Below are 17,140 nucleotides of genomic sequence, written 5' to 3' on the forward strand. Positions count from 1 at the left end.
TGATAACCACAGTTAGACTACATGGCAGCAAGCCATTGCTTGTGCAATAGATTGAGCATATTTTTTTTCATACAGAATCGTGTGTTTTTACATTTTAAAGCAGGATTGTGTAGTACAGTATAACATGACTGGATGAAAATTTCTTTCCGGTGTGGCTGCAAGGTGAAGATCAAGATGTCCACTCCTATTTTTTAATGTACTGTACACTGTACTCCAATCTGTTGAATAAAAATAGTAGAAAAACTGTACAAAATAGTACTGAAGCCAAATCTGCAGCTTATGCAACAAAAAACTTACAATAACACTCCATAAACTAATACACCCAAATTTATATATAAGGAAAAATATTAAATACAAACTGTAAAAAGAGCAAAAATCAAGGTGACAAAAATGTTATTGTAAGAAATATATATTTTTAACAAATCTATGTTGTTAAAATGCATAATATATTACCTATTTACTGAGAAATGCATAAGAATATTCATTTTCAAAATGGGGTATACTTACTTATGCTGAGCTCTGTAAGATTGTTTACATGAACTCGTGAGAGGTTTTTGTATTTCATTCATTTTTAACTTTTCCGTATTATTCCTCATATTATCCACATTTTCCCCCCAAAAACCTAATCTGTAAATTCTCACCTCTTCTAGACGCTTTATTCTTGCATTGAGCCATGGAGCTTTAGGATGAATGCAGTGCATCTTGTTCATTTCATCAATTAATCTGTAAAGATGAAATAAAATACATTTACAAATACATCTGCAGATCTTTGACCAGGAGTTATTAAGTAGATTTTTTTTAAGCTTTTGGACTGACTTACACCACACTCTTAAGACAGTTGCTTATTTCTTGAACAAAGAAACAACTATTTATTTTGATCTGTGGTTCCTTTCTTGTAAATTTCTTGCAGCAAACCATACCTCTAAGGTCCATAGGAGCGGCTGCAAATAGAAAAGAAACCTCCAGAAATAAAAGACTTTCCCATGAGTTCAGGACTTTTGCTGAATAAACACTAAAAGCCAATTTACATGATATCCGATCAGGATAAAGGAACAGTTTTAAAAATAATTTAAAACAATGAGTTCACATCGAAACTCTAACAATAGCAGCACAGAGAAACTACAGTAGTCCACACTGCAATTGAATCACTGTAAAAACATTTATATCCCAACTGATGATGAATAATAAAAAATAAATCAACAATTTGAGGTTTTAGAAGGGTAAAAAACTGCAGCACTGTTATAATAAACAGAACAATCTTTAGTTTACTGATGTAAGCATCAATGTAGTAATATATTTCAATATACTTACATTTCGGTGGGGTAACAGGACTCATAACCGGCATAAAATAATCTATTAAAAGATTTTAAAATCCTTAAAGTGAGATACATTTGATTGAAAATTAAAATACAATTTTTTTAGGTAATTTTTTTTCTTAACCCACTGGGAAATTAATTTATGATGTAAAACATGAACTTTTTTTCTAAAATGATAAACATATTTTTGCATGCAGTAAATGATACTCACCCCCTGATGCAGAAGCACACAGAAGCAAAAGCAAAGCCGATGAAATGATCAATTGATGAGAAGCTGTGGACAGATGCATGATTGCTGAATGATTTCACGAATGATCTCCTACCTCTGATCATCTCTAGCTTTTTATTTGCTCAGAAGAAGGAAGTTTTGTCTTTCTTCATACTTTATAAGAATTAAGTAAATACAAAAACATGAATAATCATTTCGGGAAGTTTCAAAACATTTGCTTCTCAAAGATGGTTATCAGAACCAATGTTCTATAGTTACATTGAAACTTTTTTTTTTTGATGTGACAAATCAAGCATTTGCAATTATCATCATGTGTAAGGATGTTCTGAAATGTGTCTAAGGCCTCAATGTGCATTTTAACAAAGGCCTTAGCCTCAAACTAGAATGTGGAAAGGAGTGTAAAATAAGTGACTGAACTAAAGGCCTGCATTCACACAGGAGTCTCGTGAGTCTTGCAGGACAATATTTGATAGGTGAATGTGTGTGTGTGGACTACAGGAGCGTAACTTTATCTAGGCCTTCTACAAAATGTATATATCACACAAGCTTAAAGGTGTCATGAAAAAAAAAAAAAAAAAAAAAACGTAGATGTTAGTTTCAGTCTGTTAGACAAACCATGCATTTAGAAAATGTGGGAGGTTGACCTGACCCATTTAAAGCATACTTTAGATTAAGAATAGGAGTGGACCAAGGACAGAAACTTGAGGTACTTCTAGAAAAAAATAAATAATCAATGATTATGTTTACATATACACCAGTAATCGAATTGTTTGCCTTAATCTGAATAAGACAATAATATGAAGGTGTTTACATGAGTTGCTTTTGAATGTTCCTTTCATGATCCATTTTTACATGTTATGGCACATAATTTGATTAACGTCAGTGGGTTATTGCGCTTTCCACGTTTCATGTAATTTCAGGTGTTTCATTTTTAATTTGTCGACATAAACTCAAGATTGGCTCTTTCATTTTCATTCAGGAACATTTCATGCATGTCCACGTGACAAACTGAGATATTGGATGCGAGCATGAACTGCTGGAAGAGTGTTGTTTTAATAAAATTTGATACCGCAAGCTGTATGGAACAAAAACTCTGCATTTCACAATACAGGTGTCTGTGGTTCTTTACTGACTCCATAGTGCAGAGAATAGTGTCAAACAGCTGTGTGTGTAGACTATCCTGTCGCCAAATGCGGCAAAAAACCAACATGACGGTAATAGCTTGATTGCGGTGTTTACATATCTTACACTTCAATAATGCAACTAAAATCGGCATACTCCACATGTGCTAATTCGATTTCTGTTTAGTTCGGTTATTACCTCAATTGGATTAAATTAATCAAAAATCGCTGTTTACAATGTAGACTCTTAATCAGAGTATTATTTTAATCATATTAACATCTGATTATTGGTTTCCATGTAAATGTACTCACTGTTAATTAACTGTTCCCTATTCAAAAGATATGAACCTAGCCACTGAAGACTAAATCTAATTGTACAGAATGGTGAACTGTGAAAAGCTGCATTTACAAAACCAGAAAGCTAAAATCATCTGAGTCAGAGAGGATGAGGTCATTCCCTACTCTTAAAAGGGCAGTTTCTGTACTAGGAAGAGAAAAAAATCTAGACAGAAATGGTTCCTATAGATCAAGGGTGCCCAAACCTTTTCTTATAAAAGGCCAAAAACCAAACTTGATTGAGGGTTGTGGGCCAAAGTTAAACATTCTTAATTGTATTACATTAAATTAATTGTATTACATTACATTAAATTTGCCATGGGTTAGTTCCCAATTTATCTGCTAATATTTAAAAATAACTAGAAAGCATTGCTTTAAAACATATCAATTAATAATGCAGTATATTTTGAACATTTTATAATGAACTCTTTAGTAGAAACATAAATAATTCCATTTATAACACAATAGTGTTCAATGCTGAATACACTAGTCGAGCTGCTCCTGCCTTTACCTCGATTTGCTCACTGAGGTCTTGTGCATTGTCCTGTATCTGTCAACTGACAGTATTTACGTTTAAAAAGTCTGATTCATTTACAACATTTAATTGAAACATAATATTTTTGTAGCTCCTCGATTAAACTAAGAAACTAAAGGTTACATTAAATTTGAAATGACGATCTCTCTCATTTGACTCAACCAACTCCCCAACATTTTCTCTCTTTTTTCAGATGGGATGGTGGGCCAAACAAAAGGTTGCCATGGGCCAACTTTGGCTCACAGGCCCTACGTCGGGCACCTCTGCTAATCTGATAATTTTATCTAATTCTGCCTATAGTTTTCTGGGATGGATTTTAATTAAAAAAGAAGACTGGAAATGGGTCTGGAGTTAATTAAAGGTTTTTACACTAGTCGTCAGATAAGAAAAAAGACATTCTGGATTCAGATGGGTATAAAATCACAATCTACTACTGTAAATGGTGAAAATCAATTATGTCCCTATGAGAAACAATTACCCAAAATATTAAATAAATAAAATTGCAGAATATATCTCTCCTCCTGATGAATTCAAGCAACCCAGGCTCATTCTGAAAACGTAGTCCCGTTGACGTTTCTAGAGAGACTGCGAAATACGTCCCGGGAGGTACATATTTTTGCAGTTTTTGTTTTCGCTAATCCATGAGAGGCCGCTGTGTGCGCTTTTTCACATCTCAAATGTCTATCGCGAGTGCTGTTTGTGCCCGTGCTGTTCTCGCGTTAACCCACCAGAGGCCGCTGTCGAACGACCGTCTGTTCGTCTGGCAAAGTGATTGACTGGGCGACCGGCCATTTAGCTGCTGACCCACCCTTTTCCTTTCCTGAACCTAACTAATTTTACAGATTGACCCACCCGCTTACTTCCCTAAACCCAACCAAAAATTTACAAAAGCTGTCCTGAAAAAGAAAAGCCCTCTTCTGATTTTTACCACGTTGTTGGATTTTACCACATTCTCACCCTGTTATGAACTTGTTCACTTTTTTTTGGGATTCTGTTTTTGTCTTACCTGATTTCTGAAACCACTCTTCCCCAGACTCAAACCCGGTCATCGTCATCGTCGTGGTGGTGGTCAGCTCTTCTTTGCGTCTCAAGTCCGCCGACATACACGACGAGCTACTGAACAAACTGGTTGCAGCGGAAAAGCTAAAATGCGTCCAAACGCTATTTCCACAAGCATGATTTGACAAAACAGCTTCCAGAATCTCTTCCAGTTCAGTGGTGGATTTGGTTAAAATCTCCTCAAAGCAGAAGCTGTGAACTACAACCTGCAGGTGTTTTTATTTGTTAAAATTGATCATGACTTGTACAGTGTCTAGCATTAACGGTATGCTGTAGCAGCAATGTAAACAACGGGAAATGCTGTTTTGCACCACAAATGATTTAGCTACAAATTCATATTTATCAGTCAAACTGCTGTAAACAGACACACACTTAACCAGCGCGTGCAGCCTCTCTCTATGTGTGTGCGCGACTTTGCATTGTTTCTCTATAGGCAGCTTTTCCATGCATTTTTACATCTCAGATTATGAAGTCGCAAAAGATATGTGGATGATTCATATTACTTACACCTGCATATTCCGGATATATGTGAAAGACGTCGTGTAACGTGTTGAGTTAAAAAAAAAAAAACAGGAGAGCTCGCCTAACTTGTGAAGCAGCAGAAAAATAAATCAAGGCTCACACAGGTCACATCCCACATCTTGTGTTTTATTCTTCTGTCAACAGTGTCACGATATATTACAGAAAATAACTTAATCCGAACATCAGAGAAAAAGAAATTCCCGCGCACGTTACACATGTCTACAGAAAGTTCACACATTCACGCACACACATAGACACACGCAATAAAATGTCTCTTAAAGGAGCCGCACCCTATTTTCACTTGTTACAGACACTTGTCAGATTTTATGTTAGAGAGCAGGCAGGAGGTTGACTGACTGTTAACCAGCAGAAAATCACGTGCTTGTACGGGCGTGACGTGGAGTCGATCCGCTAATCGCAGCACATTATGACGATGACGAATCAGAGTCACTTGAGGGCGAGCCTTTCAAAGGAACTAGGAAATATGTCAGTCGTTTTCATGTTATCTGAGTAGCTGTGTATACTTAAAGTTAGATTTTTGAAAAAATAACATGATTTTCTTCAAGTGAAACATGAGCATACATTGCTTTGCATCTTATAAACACAACCAAGCCTTAAAATCACATTCTGGACCGTTCCTTTAAAAAAAAAAAATTCAGCATAGAAAGAAGCAGGATTTTCCCAGTATGGGTTGCGACTGGAAGGGCATCCGCTGCGTAAAACATATGCTGGATAGATTAGCGGTTTATTCTGCTGTGGTAACCCCAGATTAATAAAGGGATTAAGGCGAAAAGAAAATGAATGAAATAAGCAGGATTGTATAGCGTAGCATAGACCCCCCCCCCTTCTTCTTTGTAGTGTGGGTGCTGAAGTTCAAACTCTGGATAACATTCACAGCTGCCTAGTTTTCAGTGTTTATTTTTACACTTTATCCCCTTCTGTTGAATAAGAACAACAAAAACAACAACATAAATCTGTTTAGAACGTGTTTTTGCTCGATTTGCCAATACGATTGCAATATGTTTGTCTAAATCCTTGTGAGAGGTTTATGTATTATATTCAGTTTAGCTTTTCCATATTACATTTTATTATATTTACAATTCTAACCTTTTCTAGATGTTCTATCTTTGCACTGAGCCAAGGTGCTTTAAGATTTATACAGCACATCCTGTTCTTTTTATCAATGAACCTGTAAAGATAAAGTGACCACTCACTGTATATTATTGACGGGGAGATTGTATTTTTGAAGGTTTCTGTACTAACTTACAACACACACGCAGGACAATGTCTTGTTTTTCGAAGGTTGAAACAAGCTCTGATTTCAATCTGTGGTTCTTCTGTTGTGGGATTCCTGAAGCAGATTTTGCCTTTTTGGTCAACAGCTGCAAAAAAAGACAGAAAAAACTTTATAAATAAGAGACTTTGCCATTTTAATTAAATTTCAGGCTTCAGAAACAAGACCACTAAAGGCCCATTCACAAGATTATGATTAAGATACAGTTCTAGAATTTGTTTTAAATGTGTACAAAAATCCACACAACAGCTATAACAAATAACAGCAACAAGAACAATTTTTGATCCAGTCAGAATTCAGTCTACTATAAAGAACTCAAGTATTGAAAGTGGTAGAAAAAGGTGGTACAAAACTGCAGCCAAAGTTTATCATAAACAGAACAACATATCATCTGCTAATATGATGCTGATATAGTTGTCATTATACATACCATCTTTGCGGGGAAAATGTAACACTGAAAAAAATCCATTACAATATGTGAAAATCCAGGACACACAGTACATTTGCTTAAAAATCTCAAATTGCATAGGATATTAATTTAATTGACTTAATTTGATAGTGTGTCATGTTGAGTACCTTTTTTAGCTTGAAGTCCATTATTTTGACTTATGTGTGAATCTAAAACGGGTTTAGTATGACATTAAAACAAACTATTGAGAACACAGTGTGTGTGCAGTATGTAGGATACTCACCATCTGGTGTAAAAGCTGACAGAAGCAAAAACAAACAGGACAAAATGATCATTTGATAAGATGCTGAGGACGGATCCATGATTGCTGAGGGTTTTCACTACTGATCTGCTGCTTCTGAGCCGCTGTTGTGCTTTATGTGCTCAGAAAAAGGGAAGTGTTGTATTTATTCATACTTCCTAAGAATACATTTTACTAGCTACATAGTTAATAATTCTGCAAGTCTGCATCTTTAAATACAATGTATTGCACCATCACGGGGGACTGGATGTATTTGTAAAAATCACTAAGGATAGGGTTTCTCTGAAACATTTTCTTCTGTGCAGAATATTTTTGGAGTTTCGTAACTAAAAACTTAAAATTAAAAAGAACACCTTTTTATTTGTATTTAATGTTTACAGTGCAGATCCAATTAGATCCACTTATTTGGTAAACAAAGTAACTGTCATATATATCCACTAAAAGAAATATAAAATATGACTTTACAAACTGTATTGTAAATAAATCATATAAAGATTTTCATATTAGTCAATAATTTTACTGAAATGAATAAAAAAAAAATAAGTTTACACTCATTTACACAAGTAAATAAACAGACTCAATAATGGACTAAAAATCTGCAGATTTCTGCATGGGCAGATTCCGTGCTGGTCTAGTTAAAAGTAGTGTTTAAACATTGATTTGGTTTGATTTATTTATTCTCAAACAAAAATATCATACATAAAAATTCTTTAACAAAAACAAAAAATTCAATAAGTCAAAAATGGAGCGGGATGAAGCACAAGCTTCTTATTTTTCCACCCCATTACCACACACATCCTTTGTCTATTAATTAAACATTTAAGTTACTTCTTTCTTTACTTTCTTTATCTCTTCTTTTTCATTGGACATATGAGCTTTGCATGAGACATATTTGATCCTTTTGGCATCTTTGACATAGTTTATGTTTGGTTCCATTTGTACATTTACATTTTACACCAAACATAAACACCAAAAATAAAAAAATACAGTACTCCAAACAGCCATTAAATGAAATTTCATCATCCTTTTCTTATCTTATCCTTTTTCAATCACCTCTATTCATCCCCATATTCCTTTAGCAATATACATTTATCCACCTTTTTAAATTGATTAATATCCTGATATTGTTTAAGAATCTGTTGTAGACTATTTCATAATGTCTGACCACATACAGACATACACAAACCTTTTAAAGTTGTCCTTGTTTTCAACCTCTTAAAATTTTGTTTTTCTCTCAGATTATGTAATATCCCCGTGTCTTTCTTCAAAAAAAAAATGTTTGTATGCACCTCAGAATTCATTTATTCCTAGCTTTAAGAAATAGTGCTGTTTTAAATTTAACCAAATCATTGAACTGAAGTATCTTCAATTTAAAAAATAAAGCATTTGTATGCTCCAAATACCCTACATTTTCTTTCAGTCTAATTACTTTTCTCTGCACTCTACATAAGGATTGTAAGTTAGACATATGCAATTCTCCAAATTTAAACATAATAACTCCTATATGGAAACATAAGTGTGTTATATAATACATACATTGATTTGTCCAGGATAAATCTTGTTTAATACATTATTGCTACAGTTTTTACCAATTTTGATATCACAATATTTATTTGCAGTTTCCAGCTAATTTTATGATTCAATACATCACCAAGAAACTTAATTGCATTTAATCTTTCTATAACTTCATTATCAATATGTAAATCTATATAATGACTACTCTTTAATTTCCCAAAATAACCTAACCTTTGTTTTACTTATATTTAATGACAATTTGTTTACCTCAAACCACAATTTCAATTTTTTTATTTCAAAATTTTTTAATCAACTCCATAAGTTTTGGTAAATTATCCCCAGAACAAAAGATATCTGTATCAGGTATATCTGCAAATAAAATAAACTTAAACAACTCTGATATCTTACACATATCATTAATGTAAATTATAAACAATATTGGACCTAAAACTGATCCTTGTGGTATGCCACAATTTACATTTAGATATGAAGATTTATGATTGCTAATTTTCACAAACTGGCCTATTTTTTATTTTTTTAATAACTGCTGATTAAATCCAATGCTACTCCTATAATACCATACCTTTCTAATTTATTTACCAGTATATTATGATTTATTGTATCAAGTGCCTTCTTTAAATACAAATTATATTTTTTACACAAATGTTTTTATACAAATTTCAACTACTTTCTCCTTTTTATCTATTGTATTATTAATTTCCTCACAAATTTTTGTTAATCTATTGTTCCTGAAACCATATTGCTCTTCAGCTAAAAGGTTATGCATTCTAGAAAAATTATTAAGCCTGTCAACAAAGAGTTTTTCCAAATTTTTTTTAAAACTGACAGTATGTAAATACCTACATAGCCTATAATTTGTAAAGTATTGTTTATCTCCAGGTTTCTAAAGTGAAATTATCTTAGCAATTTAATTTTATCTGGAAATTTACCGGATTGAAAAGATCTATTACAAATATAGGTTAACGGTTCTAAAATGTCTTTAATCACTTTCTTAATTATACTCATATCAATATTATTTCAATCCATGCACAATTTATTTTTACATTTCTTTACAACACCTACAGTATTATTTCTTTTTTATCTACTACTTTGGTTAGAGAGTTGGACGTGTGATCGGAAGGTTCTTAAGAATAACGATAACTCATGGGTTAAGCGCAGTGTGAAAGCATTTATATCTTCTACTGTGTTCCACAGAAGACAGAAGCCCGAATTGGTTTTGAACAATTGGAGAAAAGTAAATAATGACACAGTTTTCATTTTTGGATAAACTATCTATTTAAGCTCCTTAACCCTAATAAAAATGCAGACTTCCCGAGAGTGAGGAAAGATTCCAATATAGCAAGCATTTTTGGGGCTTATTCTGGCTAAAATTCAACATTGATAGAAAGTGAAGTGAAAGTCATGACATAGCCAAGTATGGTGACACTTACTCTGAATTTATGCTCTGCATTTAACCCATTCAAGTTAACACACAGTAGTGAACACACACACACACACACACACTATGAATACACACCCGGAGCAGTGGTCAGCCATTGTTGCCGCGTCCAGGGAGCACTGGCTTTCTCAAGGGACTCAGCTTGGCCAATTGTTGGCTGGAGCAGGACCTTCCGATCACAAGTCCAATTCTCTAACCATTAGGTCACAGCTGCCCTAGAAAATATAATGGACCAGGGCTGTGCCAACCCTACAAAACCCTTCTTGCCGACTGATGTCTTTTTCTGCTGTAGTACAAAAAGCAGGTCAGCTCTCAGTGTAGTTGTGAGGTTTTTTTTGCCTTTTGGTGTACACTGTAAAAAATTCCTGAGTTCCACACAATTCCTTCATGTTGTACCAACAGAAATCCGTTAAGAAAACTTAATTGTTTTTACAAATTTAAGTGGGTTTAACATAAAGCAATTAAGTAGTTCCCAAAAAAACAGCTGAAAAATTGTGTTGATTCAGCACATTTGAAATAAGTAGCTTGAACAAACAGCAAACATATTTTTGAGTGTACAAATGTTAAATAAAATATTTATCTTGAGTTTAAAATTGTTTGATGATTAGTGTCATCAGGATGTTTGCAGGGTTAAGCAGTCATAAATTGCTTTTGGTAGTATATTAGATAATATTCCACTGTAAAATGTCAGAAATTGTATAAAGGTTTAGAATGAGCAGGGTACGAGTGGTTTAGTCTGTAAAGTGTAGTGACATCTGATCTGCACCAGATTTTAAGAGATTTTTTAAAATTATTACATTCATTTTCTTTTCGGCTTAGTCCCTTTATTAATCTGGGGTCACCACAGAAGAATGAACCGCCAACTTATCCAGCAAATATTTTACGCAGCAGATGCCCTTTCAGCCACAACCCATCACTGGGAAACATCTATACACATTCACACACACACTATGGTCATTTTTAGTATACCCAATTCACCTGTACCGCATGTCCTTGGACTGGAACCCAGGGGACCCGGAGGAAACCTACGCAAACACGGGGAGAACATGCCAACTGACCCAGCCGAGGCTCGAACCAGCGACCTTTTTGCTGTGAGGCGAACGTGTTACCCACTCCCCCACCGCGTTGCCCATGAAATTATTACACTTTAAGAAAAGGTTAATGGTAAAAACAAGACAAAAAGAAGTAGACTAAGGTGTACCACATACAGGCCAGGAATAAAATGAACAAAAAAATCATTTTTTTTATAATATGCTTTTCCAAATTCTGGAAGTATTCCTATTTCAGAATAATTCAGAGACAGAACAATTCACTGACCCTTTTTAAGATAACGATTCATGTGACTGAAGTCCATGATGTTCAGCTGTTAACCTTTTGTCTCAGAACATGTTTACATATTTATTTTGTTTTTCCATTTATAAAGTTAAATTTATATACTACATTTATTTCACAATTGTTAAGTTTTGTTGTTTGGTGTGGCACTGCTATTAATTGAAAATGTCATAAACAATTCATGAAGAAAAAAAGTTAGAATTTATATAATTAATGTAATTTCATATAAAACACTGTAGACCATTTTGAGGGGTGTTTACAATAGCAATAGTCCTGATGTATTTCCTGTTTTACGTTTTGAATTTCCATAGCTTTTGAGGGTCCAAAAGAACTTCCACATGTTGATAAATAATGTTACGATAGTTGTTATAACATCAAGGTATGATTGAGTTACCTCTTGTTACAGTAATAAAATAGTTTGACAACAATTAAAAAATGTTCATGGGCTAATGACACCACCACATTGAAATGGTCTACATGAAGATAAGTGTCTCACGCTACATGTATTTGTATATTATTAAATATAAAAGTTCTTTTTCTGAATTTTTGCTGTCACACCATAGACCATTTACAGGTCAGTAAAAAATGTAAAACGATAAAGTTAGTGGCCCCTTTTATTTTCGCAAATATCAGACTTCGAACTACAGTTGAAGTCAGAATTATTAGCCCCCCTAAATTATAAGCCCCCAACACATTTCTAAACATAATAGTTTTAATAACTAATCTCTAATAACTGTTTAATTTTATCTTTGCCATGATGACAGTAAATAATAATTTACTAGATATTTTTCAAGACACTTCTATACACCTTCTATAAGTGACGTTTAAAGACTTTACTAGGGTAATTAAGTTAACTAGGCAGTTTAGGGTAGTTAGGCAAGTTATTTATAACGATGGTTTGTTCTGTAGACTATTGGGGGAAAAAAACTAGCTTAACATGGCAGATAATTTTTTAACCATAAAATGGTGTTTAAAAAATTAAAAACTGCTTTTATTCTAGATCAAATAAAACAAATAAGACTTTATCCAGAAGAAAAAAAAATGTTATCAGACATACTGTGAAAATTTCTTTGCTCTGTTAAACATCATTTGGGAAATATATATAAAAAAAAAAATTAAAGAGGGTCTAATAATTCTGACTTCTACTGTACATGTTTTTTTTTTTTATCTGGTGAATGTTTGAGTTTGTAATCCTATAAATCTGGAAGTACTGTACATGTCTCGCATGATCATCCACATGATCAGTCAGATGATAATATTTCTATGTGGGATCATCTAATCTAGCCAATCTTCTTTAGAATCTGGTGTGGTGATGAATGGTCATTAAATCATCACAATGTGGGGTTTTTTAGGCTGGTGGTCAGAGAAAAACACTGGCATTCAGGATATAGAGTTCCAAACTACAACTGTAAATGGTCACTTAAAAATCTGTTAGAAATCTCCTTGAATAAATCACTTGAATATGGCTAAATTACATGTTAGCTGAATGTATAGCAGATTATTTCTGTTAAAAGAAGCATTCAATTCAATTCATCTTTATTTCTATAGCGCTTTTACCATGTAAATCGTGTCAATTCAGCTTAACATAGAAGTTCTAGTAAATTGAAATTGAAATCATGTACTACAGGATTGTATAGCACAGAGTAGGTGAAAAAAAAAAACAGTTTTTGGTGAGGATGGTAAAGTTCACAGATGTCCAGTTTCCATGTGTTTCTTAAGCCTCCCCTCTACACGTTACCCCTTTCTGTTGAATAAGAAAAGAAGAAAAAACATTAAAGTAGTAACATTTGACTTGCAATTGCAATATACAGTTGAAGTCAGAATTTTTAGCCCCCCTGTTTATTTTTTTCCCCAATTTCTGTTTTACGGAGAGAAGTTTTCAACACATTTCTAAACATTTTAATAAATCATCTCTAATAATTGATTTATCTTATCTTTGCCATTATGACAGTAAATAATATTTAAAATATTATAATAATATTTTTCAAGACACTTCTATACAGCTTAAAGTGACATTTAAAGGCTTAACTAGGTTAAATAGGTTAACAAGGCGGGTTAGGTTAATTAGGCAAGTCATTGTATATCGAAAAAATATATATATCTTAAAAGAACTAATAATATTGTTCCTAAAATTGTGTTTCAAGAAGAAAAAATATTATCAGACAGTGTGAAAATGTCCTTGCCCTGTTAAACATCATTTGGGAGATATTTAAAAAACAAGAAAAACAATTTAAAGAGGGGCTCATAATTCTGACTCTTGTATTATTCAATGAATCTTTTCCGTATTACTCATATTAAAAATCCCAGGTTTAAAAAAAAAATGTAATCTATAAATTCTAACCTCTTTTAGACGATATAGCCTTTCAGCAAGCCATGAAGCATTAGGATCTATACATTTCATCCTGTTCGATGCATCAACAAACCTGTAAAGATAGAGTTGAATACATTTAGAGCACTCACAGCATATCATTGACAGGGAATTCATAAGCAGATGTATTTTACACTTACAGCACACACTTAAGACAATTATTGGTTTTTGGAAGGTTGTAACAACGTTTAATGTTAGCCTTTGGTTCTTTTGTTGTCAGCACTTTGAAGCAAACTCCGGGTCTATTATCAACTGCAAAAGAGACAGAAAACCTTCAGTTGCATTAACGACAAGGCAGATTAGAGTAAAGATAAAGTAAAATTTGTTTAATTCAGATTTTAAAAAGTCTATGTCATTAACAAAACAATATCACTGGAATCTCTGTAAGAAGAATGATGTTGTAGTATGAATTATTATTGCTCCTGAATTATTAGCCCTCTTGCATATTTTTCCCTCGATTTCTGTTTAACAAAAATAAGATTTTTTCAACACATTTCTAAACATAATAGTTTTAATAACTCACTTTTAATAACTGATTTTCTTGCCACGATGGCAGTACATACAAATTTACTAGATATTAGAGGTCTGCAGCAGGTGTATCTCTGGTGTAATTTCAATGAGAGTAAGCGGGCTAACAATATAGCATTCCCGAGTCCCGACGTTATTTCAGAACAGCCAGTGCTCTCGACTGATAGACATGCTGAACACATGACCAGTGTTTTCTGTCCTTCCGCTTGCATTAGAAAACAGTCAGTGTACTTTTTATGCATCTGAAAATGGAAAAAAGTTTACCCTAAAATAAAACCCTAAAGTTTTACCCTTTAGCAGTCACTAGACAGGAACATCATTAAGGTGGCACTCATAGTTCATCACAAAGGGACAAACAAAACTGACATTTAGCCTACAATCCTTGCACAACCTACAGTTTTATCTGTTATCTCTGATTTTTGGTAGTATTCAATTTAAATGTGAGATTTTGGAAAACAGATCAAAATTCAGTAGGAACAATCGGGTAGAAAATTATTCTAAGCAGGCAGTGGGTGAACAAAGGCTGAATATAAGGCGGGATCAGTCAGGTGCAGAATAAAACCTTGAGGGAGCAGGACTAAAAAATGTGTCCTGCGTAGACCTCAACTAGATATTTTTCAAGGTACTAGTATTCAGCTTCAAGTGCAATTTAAAAACTTAACTAGGTCAATTAGGTAAGTTAGAGTAATTAGGCAAGCCATCGAATAACAGTGGTTTGTTCTGCAGACCAGAATTCAGTCAGAATTATTATTACTGTCATCATGACAAAGATAAAATAAATCTATTATTGGAAATGAGTTATTAAAACTATTATGTTTAGAAATGTGTTGAAATAATCTTTAAGAAATTGGGAAAAAAATAAACAAACAGGGGGCTAATAATTCTGACTTCAACTGTGTGTATGTGTGTGTGTGTGTGTGTGTATATATATATATATATATATATATATATATATATATATATATATATATATATATATATATATATATATATATATATATATATAGCTTAAGGGGGCTAATAACATTGGCCTTAAAATGGTTTTTAAAAATTTAAAAACTGCTTTCATGTAGCCGAAATATAACAAATAAGACTTTCTCCAGGAGAAAAAATATTATAGGAAATACTGATATAGTTGTGATTATAGTTATCATCATACTTACAATTCTTGTCGGTACTGCTCCAACCTTCTGACACTGAAATAAAAACTGTTAAAATAGAGTATGTGAGAATCAGTGGTGTAAAGTAACAAATTTCAAATACGCAAATGACTGTAATTGAGTCGTTTTTCTCAGAAATTGCAATTTACTAAGTAGTTATAAAAATGTGCACTTTTACTTTCCCGTGAGTACATTTTTTAGTGCAGTATCAGCACTTTTACTCCATTACTTCCCTTCTACCTTTAGTCATTACTTTATTTTTTCCTGTTTTTGGGGATTAGAAAAGGCAGTCCTGTGATTCCTGTCTAATCAAATCACACATAGAAAGTAAATGGCATCAAACTAAACTACCCGAAGACATGGGATATTTATAAATGCAGCTAATTGTTTGGAAGTAGAAAGTGTCCAAGAAGATGTTCTAAATCTTTACATACAATGACCCACAGTTTTTTTAGACTGCCACTGATGGCACTGATGAGAAGACGATGGATGTTTACTGTAGCACGTCATAATTTTGCCAAATATGATGCGATCCTTAACATCTATGTTGATCCTGGAACATCATTGTTGTTCGAAAATGTAATCCATACCTATTCCCTACCACATAACTGTAAATCCCAAAATCAGAGGGGAATGTTATTTGGATAACAATCACGTTGGAGTGTGTAAACCTATAATCATATGTGTTAACTTAACATAAACGGTAAACATATCCTTTAATTCTGATTGGCTGATTGAAATGTTGTTTCATTAGATGTTAATCGAGGAATATGACCTACTTGGTCAAATCAGGTTGGTTGTTTAACTGTATGATGACCGGAACGACCTTAAACAATAACTAAATGCACTACGGAATGTTACATTTACACTCACACTCCCACAAATTACATGTAATCAGCTTTTCACAGTGTAATACTCACTACTCTTGAGTACTTTTAAAGCAGAACACTATTTATTCAGAACAGTAAAAGAATACTCACCTACTGATGTAAAAGCATACAGGAGCAAAAGCAAACGAGACAAAATGATCATTTGATGAGATACAGAGGACAGATGCATGTTTGCTGAAGGATTTCACAAATGATCCGCTGCTTCTGAGCTTCTGCTGCTTTTTATGTGCTCAGAAGAAGGAGGTGTCTTTGTTCATATTTCAAAAGGTTAAGGCGATTTCTCTGAAATTCGTGTTTGGGCAAGCTTCAAGTTTAAACATGTGAAAGAAATAAAGGAATGTGGGAATGTTTGAATATCATAGGCTGTACAGTATGACACAAGTTTTTAAAAGAGAAAAATAAAAACAGTTTTACTGTGTTTTGTCTAGTGTGATATTAAGCCACAGCTTAATTACTTTAAATGCAATTGCAATATGTTTCAAAGGGAGAAAGAATTTGCAGGCTTTGCACTGGCCTGTTCTTGTTGTATTGAAAAAAGTGACAGCCTTATTCCAAAATCAATTGAATCTCTATTTCCACTGATCATTCTTAAGATGTTTTACCAGATTAACTGGATCTCAACTGTGGTAAATTCAGTTGATTGGACGTGATTGGAAAAGGCATATACCTGTCAATATAAGGTCCCAGGGTTGACAGTGCATATCAAAGCACAAATCAAGCATGATGACAGGATTGTCTTGAGGCACAAGGCTGGGGAAGATTACAG

General features: G+C 33.5%; 3 protein-coding genes and 1 long non-coding RNA gene across 5 annotated transcripts in view; all 4 read right to left on the reverse strand.

Annotated features, from left to right (window-relative positions):
* Positions 1–17,140, reverse strand: part of LOC147838064 (uncharacterized) — a 225,325-nt gene that overhangs the window by 87,630 nt on the left and 120,555 nt on the right. The window lies entirely within an intron of this gene.
* On the reverse strand, positions 155–1,608 carry ccl34b.9 (chemokine (C-C motif) ligand 34b, duplicate 9). The gene is given in 5 exon segments (NM_001177936.1): positions 155–218; positions 642–723; positions 821–941; positions 1,312–1,353; positions 1,528–1,608. Coding segments are annotated over 5 exon segments (351 nt in total). The 5' UTR covers positions 1,607–1,608; the 3' UTR covers positions 155–191.
* Positions 5,224–7,260, reverse strand: LOC147831088 (uncharacterized). Of its 2 annotated transcripts, XM_087309758.1 has the most exons (6): positions 7,105–7,260; positions 6,989–7,030; positions 6,843–6,866; positions 6,386–6,500; positions 6,226–6,307; positions 5,224–6,056 (listed from the first exon to the last, which is right to left on the reverse strand). In XM_087309758.1, the coding sequence occupies exons 1-6, from the start codon at positions 7,181–7,183 to the stop codon at positions 6,027–6,029; spliced, it is 372 nt and encodes a 123-aa protein (XP_087165884.1). In that variant the 5' UTR covers positions 7,184–7,260; the 3' UTR covers positions 5,224–6,026. The 2 variants fall into 2 exon arrangements, with proteins under 2 accessions (XP_087165884.1, XP_087165885.1); XM_087309759.1 differs by lacking the exon at positions 6,989–7,030 and having other exon boundaries at positions 7,105–7,247.
* On the reverse strand, positions 13,135–16,543 carry cxl34b.11 (CX chemokine ligand 34b, duplicate 11). The gene is given in 5 exon segments (NM_001115062.1): positions 13,135–13,172; positions 13,770–13,851; positions 13,937–14,048; positions 15,488–15,532; positions 16,465–16,543. Coding segments are annotated over 5 exon segments (348 nt in total). The 3' UTR covers positions 13,135–13,142.

This window comes from Danio rerio, chromosome 24 (genome assembly GCF_052040795.2).
Source record: "Danio rerio strain M-AB ecotype USA chromosome 24, GRCz13ab, whole genome shotgun sequence".
NCBI lineage: Eukaryota > Metazoa > Chordata > Actinopteri > Cypriniformes > Danionidae > Danio > Danio rerio.

Bases quoted from the DNA above. Each gene is read 5' to 3' on its own strand.
- LOC147831088 (XM_087309758.1), bottom strand. From the start codon at position 7,183: ATGGATCCGTCCTCAGCATCTTATCAAATGATCATTTTGTCCTGTTTG. The intron at 6,308-6,385 runs GTAAGTTAGTAC...TTATCTTTACAG, and splicing joins CATTGTCCTGCGTGTGTGTT to GTTCATTGATAAAAAGAACA. The intron at 6,057-6,225 runs GTTAGAATTGTA...CTTATTCAACAG, and splicing joins AGATAGAACATCTAGAAAAG to AAGGGGATAAAGTGTAAAAA.